Source organism: Vipera berus, assembly GCF_964194415.1.
Source record: "Vipera berus genome assembly, chromosome: 10".
Lineage (NCBI taxonomy): Eukaryota > Metazoa > Chordata > Lepidosauria > Squamata > Viperidae > Vipera > Vipera berus.
This window is the reverse complement of record NC_138213.1, coordinates 10,123,616-10,139,241: the sequence shown is the minus strand read 5'-3', so window position 1 is coordinate 10,139,241 and position 15,626 is coordinate 10,123,616. Positions and strand designations below refer to the sequence as shown.

General features: G+C 44.7%; 2 protein-coding genes across 2 annotated transcripts in view; one reads left to right on the top strand and one right to left on the bottom strand.

Moving 5' to 3' along the window:
• Window positions 1-7,078, bottom strand: part of TSNAXIP1 (translin associated factor X interacting protein 1) — a gene marked incomplete at its 5' end in the record, with an annotated part of 36,515 nt that extends 29,437 nt beyond the window's left edge. The window contains 5 exons of the mRNA XM_081335664.1: window positions 694-787; window positions 1,522-1,645; window positions 3,834-3,934; window positions 4,771-4,963; window positions 6,882-7,078. Of these exons, the coding sequence (XP_081191790.1) occupies window positions 694-787; window positions 1,522-1,645; window positions 3,834-3,934; window positions 4,771-4,963; window positions 6,882-7,078 (709 nt within the window). The remainder of the gene's footprint in view (window positions 1-693; window positions 788-1,521; window positions 1,646-3,833; window positions 3,935-4,770; window positions 4,964-6,881) is intronic.
• An 877-nt stretch (window positions 7,079-7,955) lies between these two features.
• The window catches only part of RANBP10 (RAN binding protein 10), a gene marked incomplete at its 5' end in the record, with an annotated part of 41,183 nt that continues 33,512 nt past the window's right edge, over window positions 7,956-15,626 (top strand). Inside the window, 2 exons of the mRNA XM_081335541.1 lie at window positions 7,956-8,175; window positions 9,762-9,873. Of these exons, the coding sequence (XP_081191667.1) occupies window positions 7,956-8,175; window positions 9,762-9,873 (332 nt within the window). The remainder of the gene's footprint in view (window positions 8,176-9,761; window positions 9,874-15,626) is intronic.

Below are 15,626 nucleotides of genomic sequence, written 5' to 3'. Positions count from 1 at the left end.
CTCAAGGAAAACCAGCAGTTGGGATCTTATGTTCCCCACTATTCTGCTCAATGAACTTACTAATTAGAAAGTATTGTTTACGATTCTCTATCGTTTACCGGCTGGAAAGAAAGTTAAATATTTGGGTAATTCAGGAGCCGTGTTTGCATTTAGAAACTGCTGTGTAGTTCAAGAGGATACCAAAATCAAGAAAAACAGTGTTCAGGGCTGTACGTGAGACTGACAGCTGGTTCCCTCTGCACTAAGTTGTGTGATGTCTTTGGCTTGATCTTAGCAGGATGCAGGAGCTCAGCTATAATCCTACAGTTTATATTATAGTGATCCTTGAGTTACAACCTGCAATTCAGCCCAGAATTGCCAATCGTTAAGCAGATCATGTAATCACCCCTCATTTTATGATCTTGGATCATAGTATGGCAGATATTGGAAATTTGAACCCGGGTCATTATAGAACTCTGCTGTGATATACAGATAGTCCTTGACTTAACAATAGTTCGCTTAGTGACCATCCGAAAGTGCAACGGCCCTGAAAAAAGTGACTTATGACCACTTATGGTTGAGAAGAAGAAAGGGACCGTCCGGACTAATTGGCATCCTGATATTTTTCATTAAAAATGCTGAGAACCAGCTGTGAAAATTAGCGGGTTCAATATCGTTCTAACATTTGGTAAAATGGTATCATAACTCTCTTACCTATAGTTGATTCATACTCCCTCTTGATGGAAGCCAGCAAAGGTTTGTAAGTCTTGAATTCTTCCATGAAACATTCAAATACTTCTCTATAAGGCTAAAAAAAAGGAAGTGGGTGGTGGGGGAAGAGAGAAAGAAATAAAAAATATATATGCTGGCTGGGAAATTCTGGGCGTTGACACTCACGCATTTAAAGTTGCAAACTTTGAGAAACACTGCATTAACAGTGATGTTCTGTTCACACCACAGTGGGATTCTGGATCTGCCTTTTTTTACTTTAAAGAGAATCTTGGTGGAGTTAAATCAATTAAGCTTTACCACAGGGATAGGCATTGCCTTGAAAGCCAGTTTAGTGTAGTGATTAAGGTGCTAGCCTAGAAACCAGTAGACCGTGAGTTCTAGTCCCGCCTTAGGCATGAAAGCCAATTGGGTGAGTTTGTACCAATCACTAGGAGATGGTGAGTTCTAGTCCTGCCTTAGGCATGAAAGTGACTGACTTTGAGCCAGTCACTCTCACACACCCCAATCCACCTCACAGGTCTGTTGTTATGGGGCAAATAGGAAGAGGGAGAAGTATTATGTATGTTCATCATCTTGAGTTACTTATAAAATAAAGGCGGGATAAAAATCTAATAAGAAACACATTGGATCCCTCGGAGCTTGAATTAGTTTCAGGGATTCAGAGGGGTGTTTGGCCATGTCCAGGCCATAAAAAAGTTTGAATTTCTATTTTTCCTAGTTTCCTCCTTTCCTGGTCAGAGCAAAAAGCCGTGCTGAGGTTTAGCAACTGTGGCCAAAGATATTCCGTAGGCAGAACGCCGCTTCTCAAACCTGCAGCCTAAGTTCTTGAACTTTTCCTTTGGTCAGGTCGAGCACTTGCAGCTCGGTCCGCAAGTAGGATTCCAGCTCTTCAAGGTAACGTGGCTTCGAAATCGGCACGAGAGGTCTGTTAGCGCTGCAAGGCAGAATATTAGCATTGGCTGGGACATTATATTTTGCCCAGGTTGAACATGATTACGTTACTGCCACGATGACAAACCCCACTTGTGGAAAGATAACCAACAAAGCCACCACAAGCAGATGTGGCAGTCAAAGGTCAAATTCTCAAAGCAAAGTCAAGTCCGCATTCTGGATAGAGCGGACCATTGGTTTGAAAGAGGGGTAAAAGAGGCCATTTATGTTAACGTTGGGCAGCCGTCTCTCAAGAAAGGGGGAGGGATAAGACACCCCCCCATCTCCTGTCTACCACGCAATCTTTTCAGCAGTTCCAAGAAGATTCCACAACCAATTCCACCCTGATTCAGGTGACTCTGAGGGCACACATAAGCTCCCAAGTGATCTCAAGAGTCTCAAGGAGAATGCCAATGACCAGATGACTGCAAAGAAATACAACCCTTCCCTACACCCCCCCCCACCCAGGCTGCCAGAACCGATGAAACTTCTTGGATGAGAAGTGAAACGCCTTCTTCTTCCTCAAGGTAAAAAAAACCAACCCAGTCCAGTTGCTTTTGGAAAAGCACCTTGAAGACAAATTCTCTTTCCGGAGAAGAGAATTCCAACTGGGGCAATTACAGACTTGTCAGAAATATTCTCAGCCTCCTATGACGTAAAGTTTAGTTCGTAAAGCCCGAGGTGACCCATTTTCCAAAACTGCCATCCAATTTTTCTGTAATGTGGTGGCAGGGACAGACGTTTAAATACATGGGGGATTAACACTGGATTTAAATTTCTATTTTTTCCTGCTTTTCTTCCTAGGCTTACTATATGGGGGGGGCTGTAGGTCTCAAAAATGTTACACCCCCACTTCGCTGCCCTGTCTGGGCTATTCACAACCTCCTATGACAGAGTACAATGTGTTAGTGATTTAAACACTTATTTTTAAAGCAATGCCGTGGGAGTTGCAAAATGTCTACTTTAAAACCTCCAGGAGCACAATAGTAGGGCTGGGATGAAAAAATGGGATAGTATTGTATTTCAGGATAGGCTCATTAGCCTATTTTCTCCTCGTGTTGGAAGACGTGCTCAAAAGCTTCAGGTGCCATCTTCTTTCTGGCTCTGGTAAGTTCCCAATGTGATATGTAAACAGTAGTTGCCAGCTTTTCCATTATTGTTGAAAGTAAGGCAAAGAGAAGGTTGAAATGAAAACCGAGAAATCAGTAGGGATATAAATGGTTCTGAATGGAAATAGCTCGGTTCCCAACAGCCGTGTGACCCCAATTCCTTTGCTTCAATAAATCTCGCTAAAAAAAAAACAACAACTCTCCAACAATCTTGCTCGGAAGGAATCACTTTTGGTTGGGGGCAGCTGCCCAAGACCCTGACACTAAGTGCCTCTTGCAATCTTATCCCTCCCTCGGAGATGCCACGGATTCTTCCCTTGTCAATGCAGCAACTGCCCTACTATAGACTTACAACTTCTTCCCCCGTTAGCAGAGAATCTGTCTCTTCTGAACAGATAGAGGAGAGTGAGCCAAGCAGCAGATGTCACTCTGGAGCATGAAATCTCTTTCTTTTATGTACTTATTAAAGACATTTTAAGAAAATAAAAGAGTCCTCAACTTACAACACTTCATTTAGCGACCCGCTTAAAGTTACATCAGCACTGAAAAAGGTGGCTTATCACCGTTTTCCACACGTACGACCATTGCAGCATCCACGCGGCCGTGTGATCAAAATTCAGACATTTGGCAACCGTCTCATATTTATGACGGTTGCAGTGTCCCGGGGTCATGTGATCCCCTTTCGTGACCTTCTAACAAGCCAGAGTCAATGGGGAATTCACTTAAAAACTGTGTTATTAATTTAAGAACTGCAATGATTTACTTAATAAGTGCGGCAAAAATGGTCGTAAAATGGGGCAGTGAAATTATTGCCCCTAATCAGGCAAATCAATTTTTCCATCCAGAGCCTTTCCAATATTTGTGCACAGAATTTTACAGCAGTTATTACATACCAAAACAATGTTCCACAGCTCTTTTCTCATGGACTATCCATTACACCCAGCGAAAAAAACCTTTCCGGTTTCAGTTGAATGTGGATATTTAAAATTCTTTGTCTCGCTGTGTTTATTTGAACCCCAAATTTCCTGGCTTTTTTTTTGGAAGTATGGAAATTTGACATTTCGACGCCATTTCCAGACCTACCTTTGCCAATCAGGAAGAGTGCACGGTTTTCGGTTCTGAAGGATCCCTTGGCCTGGTTCATAGGCTGGCCAGGTGGACAAGTGGTTGCTACTTGAATGGAACTGGGGAGGATGAAAATAAGCCATTCACCTTTCTTTCTATAAATGAGGTTATTTCCTCATTTTTATCTCTATATATGCCACTTTAGGAACAATGACTACGGTTTATAGAACCCAAATACAGTGTGATTTGTTTTTTATGGGGAAGCCATGAAATGACCGGGACATGGTGGCTCAATGGGTTAGGATGCTGAGCTTGTCGATCAGAAGGTCGGCAGTTTGGTGGGTCAAATCCCGAGTGCCGCGTAACAGAGTGAGCGCCTGTTACTCATCCCAGCTTCTGCCAACCTAGCAGTTCGAAAGCACGTAAAAATGCAAGTAGAAAAACAGGGACCACTACGGTGAGAAGGTAACAGCGTTCTGTGCGCCTTTGGCATCTAGTCATGCCGGCCACATGACCACGGAGACATCCTCGGACAAGCGCTGGCTCTTCGGCTTTGAAGAGCCCCTAGAGTCGGAAACTCTACTTCAGGGGTCCTCAAACTTGGCCCTTTTTATGACTTGTGGACTTCAAGTCCAACTCCCTGCCTGGCTGAGGAATTCTGGGAGTTGAAGTCCACAAGTCATAAAAGGGCCAAGTTTGAAGACCCCTGGTCTACTCCAATGTTTGCTACCGCCTCCCAGCATTTGCTTTTGAAGGGGGCATCCTCATTTTTGTCATGGTAGAGGCTCTCCTGTAAGGCCCACAATACTTAAGATTACTACGTGGTTTCCAAGGCCTGAGTATCTGATGCTGAAACCTGCTAGGTTAGGCCACAGAGTTATGCAAACAGATGTTGGAACAAATATTGGCCTCTGCAAAAGTGAAAAGATGGGCTAGCTGAGCTAGGTCTACTCACCACATACTTCTGTTTCTTCTGAGATGAGACCTTCACAATAGGCAAGATTTTACCAGTTACACTTTGAGAACCTTGATGAAAGGAGACCCTGTGGTACAGCAAGAAACAGGAGCTGGAGAACTCATGATCATAGGGAGACCGAGTTACACAGGCTTTCCAATCCCAATTCACACCACTCTTTTCAGTGCCCAAACTCTCAGATAATCCTCGACTTACATCAGTTCATTTAGTGACCATGCAAAGTTACATCACTGAGTGACTTATGACTATTTTTCACACTTATGACCACTGCAGCATCCCGATGGTCGTCTGATCAAAATTTGGATGCTTGGCAACTGACTCACATTTATGACGGTTCCACTGTCCCGGGGTCATGTGATCCCCCTTTTGCAACCTTCTGACAAGCAAAGTCAACGGGGAAGCTGGATTCGCTTAATGACGGTGTTACTAACTTAACAAAGCAGCGATTCACTTAACCACTGTGGCAAGGCAGGTTGTAAAACGGGGAAAATTCACTTAGCAATTATTTTTATTTATTTTTATTTTAATTCCATTTACGGTATATCCCGCCCTTCTCCGAAGACTCAGGGCGGCTTACAAGCTTAGCAGTAGCCTTCATTCTATGTATATGCCTGCTTATTAGGGCTTTCACACACACCCCCAAGCGGCATTATTACAAAGTCAGCTTATTGCCCCCAACAATCTGGGTCCTCATTTTACCTACCTCGGAAGGATGGAAGGCTGAGTCAACCTTGAGCCTGGTGGGACGCGAACCTGCACTAATTGCAGGCAGCTGGTGTTACTTAAGGAGGCATTAGCCCACTGCTCCACCAAGGCTCTTATCTCGTGGACAACAGAAATTTGGGGCTCAATTGTGGTCGTAAGTCGAGGACTACCTGTACAAGGTGACCCAAGTTTATCCCCACTGCAGCTGACTTACATTTTTTAATTCCCAACTTTTTCTAACCAGCCAAGCTGCTGCACAGAGCTTTTCTGTGGTGAGCAATGTAAACTGCCTTTCATACAACACTTCTTCCTCCTATTTGTCTGAGGCGGTTTGTTTTTAAATGGGAGAATGTCCATTTTCTTTTTCTTTTTTTTCCTATCTTGACCAAGCGGTGTAAAAAATGTTTATATATAGGAATATGTATATAATTTTATTTCCATTAAAAATTGTTAAGAATTTTTTTTACAAGAAAAAGAAAGTTTTTTAAAAAAACAAATGCTGATATTATTTTTTTTTACAGAGTAGAACAGATGTTTAGCAGGCTCAGTTCAACGCCCCATCTAAGTGGCAGGAGAAACTTTTTAAACAGAGCTTGAAAACTATTCCTAAGATTGCTTCCTTACACCTGAATCTCCAAATGAGCTAGGCAACCACTCCTATTGTTGCCAGGCGGTCCAGTCCACGGTTATGCTGTTGATTATTACGGAAATTAAAAGTGTAAATATAGAATTAATGTTCTCTTCATTGCAGTTACCTTTTATCAGCTTCTGGACCATCAGATCTAGAATATTAAGAGGGATAAATATATAAGTTAATTTTGCCCAGGAGCTTTATTTTTAAAAGCTCCAATGCAACAGTGCAAACGAAACAAACCAGGGCCCTTTAATTATGCCTGGCTAATAAAAAGCTGATCATCACCTACGGCTTGCAGCCTGCAATTTGAATCCACCTGCCATTTGAATTCCCCGCAAGAAAACAGAAAGAAATGGTGGGCGGGGCCACCGCTTCCGCCAGCAAATCAGGAACGAGATACCCGCGACGGCCCCGCCCACAGGGTGGTGTCTCATGCAGAGGCGTCAGAGGGGAGGGCTTGCGCAGTGAGGTCACCGGAGGGGCGGGGCTCGCCCAAGCCGTCCTGGCTGGCTGGAGATAAAAGGGCATCCCGCCCTTTCACTGACGGGGGGACTGCTGGGAGTTGTAGTTCAGTCTTGCAGACGCGACGCGACAAAGCCGAAAGCCCAACCCCTTCAGGACCGACCGCTGAAGAAGCCAGCCAGGCGCAAAAGAAACGCGCCTCTCCGGCGTGACCGCTCCCTGTTTCCAACCTGGACGGGGCTCTTTCGTCTATTCTTCTCACTTCAAGCGCCCTTCGAAGCGGACTCACCCGATAAAAATGGAGGGGCGGGCCTCCATGGCCGCGGACAGGGGAACAGCCGCGGAGGCTGTTGACTGGGGGTCGCCACGGCAACAGGCCCCGCCCCACGCCGCTTGAGCGAGGCTGCCGCGCCCTCTAGAGGCGTCCCGCGGTAGCGCGCGGGCCAGTTGTTCGCCGCGGGCTTTTTCCGCCAGAAACCCGGGCATCTTCGGAGCAGGGCGGCTTCCTTGGACCGGCAGGGGGGCTGGGATGCTTGCGCGACGGATAGTTAGTTTTTATGGCGGGGAAAGGGGGGGGGCGGTTAGGAGCCTTAACTGGCCGTGCCGCGAGCCCTTCGAGGAAAGCTTACAGGCTACTGCGCGCAAGTTGGAGAACCGCTGTGTCGAATCCCGAAATGGGTTTCTTTTCTTTACATTCGTGCTTCTGCAAATTGCAGCGTTGCAAGGAAGGAGGGGCGGCGGCCTTTCATATAGCAAGCCTGCGTTTTAGAAGGAATGTCGATATTGCACGGGACGGCAATAGGGTAAATGTTGTCTTCGGGATTGTATATAGATGGATCTCGCTGAGTTGTTTCCCTTGTCGCAGCTGATTTGCTGCTAATTCTGCGATGGGTTTTTTTTATATATATAAGAACATAGAATAAGAGGGTTGGAAGGGACCTTGGAGGTCTTCTAGTCCAGCTCCGTGCTTAAACGGGAAACCCTATAACTCTAGTCACGTCATCGCCTCCCTCCCGCTTTCCCAAATATTCCATCCATGTATCGGTTGCGTGGTTTATTTGCTAAGGAATGCGCCCCGAACATTCAGCGCTGGCTTGGAAGCTCCCCGTCTACCTTTCCTACGCACCCTCTTACTCGCTATCCCGAAGACCTTTGCGACGCCATCGAGCGGGCGGGCTCTCCCTCGCGGGCTTTCTCGGGACTTGTAGTCTTCGGTGCCTCGAGCCAGCCCAGCCCTGGACCGGGAGCCGGACTCGTCTTCCCGTCATGCCGCGCGTCTCCATTGTGGCCGAGCCCGCCTCCCATTGGACAGCCGGGGAAAGGGAGCCCGCTCCCCTCCTGCTGACACAATAGTGGATCCAAGATGGCCGATGCGGGTGCAGCCAGCTTACCTGGGGGAGACTCGGCGCTGTCGCCGCCGCCGCCGCCTCCCCCGCCGGAGGAGCAGGAGCTGAGCCAGCGCCTCCGCCGGCTCTACCCGGCCGTCAACCCGGCCGAGACGCCGCTGCCGCGCGCCTGGAGCCCCAAGGACAAGTACAGCTACATCGGCCTCTCCCAGGGCAACCTGCGCGTCCACTACAAAGGTGGGGGAGGCCCGGCGGCCGCCTGAGGGGCCGAGGGGCGGGCAGGGAAGCCTTCCTCCGGCGGAGGAGCGAAGGCCTGGCCGCCCCCGAAGGTGTGAGGGGCTCTGGGCAGGATTGGGCAGCCCGGATTTCAGGGGGTCCCGCCTGGGAGGAGGCCTGGCTCCCCGCTGGGTAGGTAGGGCAGAGATCCCCTTAGGCAGGGGTAGGCAACCTCGGCTCTTTTATGACTCATGGACTTCAACTCCCAGAATTCCTGAGCCAGCTCAGGAATTCTGGGAGTTGAAGTCCATGAGTCATAAAAGAGCCGAGGTTGCCTACCCCTGCCCTTAGGTATTGCTGCCAGCGGGGCCTGTCAGGCTTTTCCCCAGGACGGGGAGCTTCTTTTGGGGCTGGTAGAGCAGCCCTTTGGCTTGTCCCCTGGGGTGGGGCGGGGTGGGGGTTACCCCAACGCAAGGGATTCTTCTCCCCCTCCCCTCGGCAGCTGGAAAGTGGACTTTGGAACCCCTGCATTTTGGCTGGGGCAGTCCTGGGATTTGAAGTCTCCTAGGGCAGGGGTCCTCCACCTTGGCAACTTTTAAGACTGGTGGACTGAGGAAAGCTGGCTGAGGAATTCTGGGAGTTGAAAAAGCTGGCTGAGGAATTCTGGGAGTTGAAGTCCACAAGGCTGAAAAGTTGCCAAGGTTGAGGACCCTTGCCCTAGGGCAGGGGTAGGCAACCTCGGCTCTTTTATGACTCGTGGACTTCAACTCCCAGAATTCCTGAGCCAGCATGGGGAACTATGGCCCCTTTATGACTTGTGGACTTCAACTCCCAGAATTCCTGAGCCAGCCTGGCTCAGCTTGGAAACCTCTCCCTTTCCCCTCGGCGTGGCTGGCTCAGGAATTCTGGGAGTTGAAGTCCACCAGTCATAAAAGAGCCAAGGTGGCCTACCCCTGCCCTAGGGCAAGGGGTAGGCAACCTTGGCTCCCTCATGACTGGTGGACTTCAACTCCCAGAATTCCTGAGCCAGCCTGGCTCAGCTTGGAAACCTCTCCCTTTCCCCTCGGCGTGGCTGGCTCAGGAATTCTGGGAGTTGAAGTCCACCAGTCATAAAAGAGCCAAGGTGGCCTACCCCTGCCCTAGGGCAAAGGAGAGAGCAACAGAAACCGCACAGCTGTTATTCGTGGGTGGTCCCAGAGAGAAGAAAGAGAGAGAGAGACCCACAGCCCCATCCTTTGAAGTAAAGGATACTTTGGGGCAATATTTCTCAACCTCAACCAGAACCACCTGCCGAGGTTGAGAAACGCTGCCCCAACGCTGTATACTTTTACCCTGAAGAATGGGCTGTGAGTCTCTTTGGGACAATAACAGAGGAAGATCAGCTATGCGTTTCCAATGCCATGTCTTGCTTGCTAATCTGTCAGAGCGACTGTTGTTTTATCTGTAAGGGACTGTATTCGGTTGTGGGCTCTCTTGTGGCTTGGCTGGCTGGCTGGCTCTTGCAAATCCTTGCTGCGTGATTGTTTTCACTGAAGAATTAAAGCGCCTGTCTCCTGCCTGTTTCCTCCCTCCCTCCCCCTCCCTCCCCCTGTGTTTGTTTAAAACAGGACATGGGAAAAACCACAAGGATGCTGCTTCTGTCAGGGCTACCCACCCCATCCCTGCAGCCTGTGGAATTTATTATTTTGAAGTGAAGATAGTTAGTAAAGGAAGAGATGGGTAAGTATGTGGCTTAAAGTAAATTCTTTAAAGTGTGTTTGTTGTCTTTGAGGAGAGTTGGAGCTGACTTTACCACCTGTACTTGTCTTTGGTAGGAACGTGAAATTTGGCTTTGGTGAGTGACTCATGTTCTTTGTAGTAGGGCATTGCACCAGCAGCATTTCAAAACAAGGAGTTGAGGTCATTTTTGGGAGTTTGGATTTTGGTTCATTGGGGAGGATGAAGCTATGAATCAAGTTCAACGCCAGTTCAGATTTTTAAAAACTGGTTTGACTTCCTGCTATCAAATACCAAACCAGTGATATAAACTGAGATGAGACATGATTATGCCTCTTTCTTTATTGGTTGTTCTAGGTCAGGGGTAGGCAACCTCAGCTCTTTTATGACTCATGAACTTAGCTGACTCAGGAATTCTGGGAGTTGAAGTCCATGAGTCATAAAAGAGCTGAGGTTGCCTACCCCTGTTCTAGGTAATTACACCATGTTTACCTCTTAAAATTCCTATGTGGCTTTTTGGTGTATTAAATGTGAAATCCAATAATGCATAACAGTTGCTGAAAAGGAGGTAGTGGAAATCCATTCCTATAGCTGTTTAACTAAAATTAATTTCCTGGCTACAAAATTATTTTACATATTCCTACATGCTGGCCAGATTGATCGCAGAAACGTCCTTAGACAGTGCTGGTTCACAGCTTTGAACTGGAAATGAGTTCCTCTCCCCCCCCCAAAAAAAAAAATAGTTGGCAACAACTAGTGAAGTAAAATCCACAGGGACTCCTTTCCTTGCTATATAAAATGATGTATAAAGGAATGGGTACACTTATGCTTGGCAATTCTTTGACATGAGATAATTGATATAGGCAGTTGACAACACTGAGCTGATTGAATTGCTGATTAAAAAAAATTAGGAACTTGCATAAGATATTTTTCAGTATGATATTTCTAGTTGTAGGTCTAATTATATTATTCTGGCATAGTATAGTTATCTTTATTACTACTATCTTACAGTAGGTTTTGAGCTAATGGCTAATACAGGTAGTCCTCAGCTTGTAACAGTTCAAAGTTACAATGGCAGTGAAAAAAGTGACATGACTATTTTTCACAGTTACGACCTTTGAACCATCCCCATGATTATGTGATCAAAATTCAGATGCTTGGCAACTGACTCGTGTTTATGACGGTTGCAGTGTCCCAAGATCACGTGATCCCCTTTGGCAACCTTCTGACAAGCAAAGTCAAGGGGAAAGCCTGATTCACTTAACCACCAGGTTACTAACTTATCAACTGCAATGATTCACTTAACAACTCTGGCAAGAAAGGTTGTAAAAGACTCATTTAACAAATGCCTCACTTCACAGAGGTTTTGGACTTGATTGTGGTTGTAAGTTGAGGACTACCTGCAGTCTGGAAATTTGACAGGCTACCTCTCTGTTGGGAACACTGATATATAAAACAGGAGGGTTTTGATTTTGAAATGTAACATGTTGATAAAAGGCTTGAATGCTAAGCCAAGGCAAATCATGCTTCAAGCAGATTTGGTTACTTGATCTGCCAGAAATTGTAGAATGACAGACAGTCGAGCAGTTTGGGAAAGTGGGGAAAAGCATGTTCACAATGTGAATTAAACTAAATTGTCTTGCTTTAAATAATTTGGGTAATGCTAATGATGAGATCAAGGGATGCGGTGGCTCAGTGGGTTAGGACGCTGAGCTTGTCGATCAGAAGGTTGGCAGTTTGGCGGGTCGAATCCCGAGTGCCGCGTAACAGTGAGCTGTTACTCATCCCAGCTTCTGCCAACCTAGCAGTTCGAAAGCACGTAAAAATGCAAGTAGAAAAATAGGTACCACTACGGTGGGAAGGTAATAGCATTCTGTGCGCCTTTGGCGTCTAATCATGCTGGCCACATAACCACGGAGTCGTCCTCGGACAAACGCTGGCTCTTTGGCTTTGAAACGGAGATGAGCACCGGCCCCTAGAGTCGGAAACGACTAGCACGCATGTGTGGGGGAACCTTTACCTTTAATGATGAGATCACATATATGGCCACCAAGATACTGTAAATCACAAGGGTGGGGGAGATCAGAAATATATTTCCTCACTCCAGTGCGCAGCAGTATTTTTATATGCATCTTTGCCTCAGTTATTACAGTGAGAAATTGGATTGATTACTCTTGGATATGTACTTATTTAAAGCTTTGCTAAATTGCAACAGAGGCTTTAAGAAACCATATAGTTTCAATTGTTTGGTATTTGGAGAAGAAATAGAAACAGCGATGGACATTTAGATTTGTTTTTTTATCACTTTTGTTATGTCTGGAAGGAGTTGCTTTTAATTGCCTTGATACTGTGTTTCATAAGCTTGTGTAAAGTGTAGCCCAAATCCAGTTTTTCTGTGTCTGTTTGTTTGATGTAGAGACTTATTTCAATATTGCTTCTAAATGCTCTTTTTGGTAACCTTTGTACTAAGGTTACAGCTTTGCTAAAATCAGGATGTGGGAAGCTGAGGGCACATTGACACATGTCAGGATGCTTCAGTTAGCTTTAGCCACCATCTTCATGAGTAATTATTTATTTACATGAATTGACCCTTTAGCACCTGGACATAGAGTAAGCTTTTACTTTGAATAATAGGATGAACATAGTTTTTTGAAAGTATTTGTGGTGCCCAGAATGGATTTGCGGTTAAAAAACAGATTGGAACGAGGAATCCATTGTATTTCCAGCAAATGTCACTCAGTTTTGAGTACGGCACTTTTCCTTACTTAAAAAGCTTGGGCTGGTTAATTTTGATGGATGTATAGAACAGCTAGATAAGTCTGGAAATTCAAAGGTAATGATAGCAGCTCTTCTAAATCAGCAGCAGTACTTCTGTGCTGTAAGTGCTGCCAGAGGGGGCAAATTTAATTCATTATGCAATTCCCAGAATGGTTATAAGGAATTATCATTAACTAGGTTAATACATTCCCTTAGGGGCCCATGATTGCTGTGCAGTTGGTTTATGACCCATGGTGATGTGAAAATTGTTCTACAAAGCAGTTTTAAATTGAAATCCTGTACATATCAGAAAATAGATGCATCATACTAGTAGTTCAATAGTCAGGAATGATGTAATGGTGAGACCTCCAAGGTCCCTTCCAACATTATTACTACTACTACTACTACTACTACTACTACTACTATTACTATTACCTGCATGAACATCTGATCACACAGGTGATTCTGATAAGATCAGGTGCAAGAAGCTCCCCCCAGTCCTTTCACTCAGGATCAATCACCTGGAACTGGGGTGTCAAACTTGCAATGTCATGTGATGTGTCGCAACGTATTGCGACTTTTTTCCTTTGCCGGCAATGGGGTGGGCACGGTTTCGCCATGACGCATCCGGCCCGTGGGCTGGCAGTTTGACATCCCTGACCTGGAATCTTAGGTAAACCTTTTCAATGGCTTCTCCCTTCTTTCTAACAATATTCCCCTGAGATTCATATGGGTCCCAGTTTAGATCCCCTGAGATCCATATTGGTCCCAATTTAAGTGGGCTTTACAAAGAAATTGAAACCTGGCTCTTCCAGCAGGCTTTGCGATAGAGGTGTTATGAAATGCTCTGCCTTGAAATTCAGTCTGCTTGAATTGAATTTGTTACCTGGCATAAAATAATGAATTGTTTCTTCTATCATTTTAGTGTATATTTTAACCCTATTTTTATAGGTGCATATGCTGCACAGAGTGTTATGATTAAAGTGGCATGCAAGGCTAGTAAAATGAGATAATAAAAGGTAGCAGTTATTTATGAGATTGACAAATGAAACTTGTGTTTATTCGTGATTCTGATGCTGCTTATTTCTAGCCCTCTGCGTGAACACTTGATTCATTCAGGGCATTCTAAAGTCCCATAAATGAGAGCTAATTTAGAAAAGAATTAGTGCACTATTTATGTTTATTCTTTCAGTAATCAGAAAGTATCTCAGTCTTTTGGCAGTTGAATGGCTGTCTTAATCTTAAAACAGACTGTTTTTTGTCTTTCAAAATGATAAGTTACAAGTGCCAGATAACAATAAAAGCCAACAAATTTTGGCACAAAGCAGGAGCCAAAAGGTGTCGTAAAGAAGGCAAGAAAAATGAACAGTGAGCGGAAAAAGAGAGAGCAAAGCAAGAATATAGAAAGAGCTTCCTGAGAAAGGATTATCAGTTCTGTCTGTATATGTTCCTAAGGGTTTCTGGAAGGCTGAATTGCATGAACATCCTCATTAACACAGCATGCTTTATGAGCTAGAAAGAAATATCTGGCTGCTTTATTGAGCCAACTCATTAAATTTAATATGATTTTTAAAACAGCCACCTCTATTTTTCAGTCTTGTGAGGGGGCTTGCATAGAGACAGACTACTTTAAGGAATAAAAGAGAGGTCCTGCACTTTTACATGCTTTTCTAAACATGTACCCCTAGTTAATATTCCTGCAAGTGGTGCGATGGCCTTGATAATCTCCTTTTCCCTCTGTAATTGTGGTAATATAGCACAGCTTTGTTTGTAGATTGCTTGGTTCAGAGCCTTGAAACCTGATTATAATGATAGCGGACTTTCATTACACGGATTATGATCTCACACTATGAGAGCTACTCTCCTACAGAACGAAGGTTGCTAACACACTCTACAATAAACAACGTGAATTGTCTGTCTGAACTGTGCCATCTCTGGCATACAGTGTTTATAAACATTTGAGAAACATTTACACGTTATTCAGAGTTACAAAATCTGTGGCTCAAATCCTTTTTTATAGAATGATGTGGCATATGTGCTGTTTCTGATAGAGGAGGGGGTTGAATACCAATTGAAAAACATTTTAATTTTTCATATTAAGTGAGCAATGCTTTTTTTTCCTCCTGTCATAGGAACCACCGTTCTGGCAGGCTTCTAATGACCTGCACATGAGCAGAAAGTGTGAAATAAGTGTTCATTTGACATCCACAGCAGCTTTGGAAACGAATGAGTTCTGGTGTTGGCAGTTTATAATTGGGCTTGGTGGTAGAAAGACATATTTTTGAAAAATGAACGTTCATATCTTTATGTTAGGGCAGTACAAAACCTCACGCATCTCTGGAATACCAATAATTGAATAATTCATTATGTTGACATACAAGTGAGAGACATAGGAAGACATGAAAATATGCAGATCATAGAAATTAGAAATTCTGGGCGACTTCTATTTATTTGGAATAAAAAAAAAATCTTGGGGTTTGTTGGTTTTAGAACATACTACTTCAGTGCTATTTTGCACCCATCATCAAGACGCTACCAGAATTTTTAGTGTACAACTAGAGTTCTAATGAGTCAGTGTTTCTGAATGTATTACTTGTAATAAATAATAATAATAATAATAATAATAATAATAATAATAATAATAATAATAATAATAATAAAGTTCCTATGCAGCTTAACTCTTTTAGTTTAGCCTGTTTGTCCTATGAAGCAGTTGCATAATCTACACCTTTATAGCCAGTCTGTCTGAACTGGGACCCTCCAGATGGATGAACTTTAATTTCCAGAATTCCTCAGACAGTTGCTGAGAATTCTGGGAGTTCAAGTCAATACATCTGGAGAGTACACAGGTTGGAGTAGGCACCATATAGAGAAAAGCTTGGAAATAGGTGAGCTGAAGAACAGGATCTATGCATTTAGCACTATCCTTAACCCCTTGTCTTGCTATCTGGGGCACCTGAGAGTTGTAATTCAGCAACATCAGAACATCCTGTGCACCC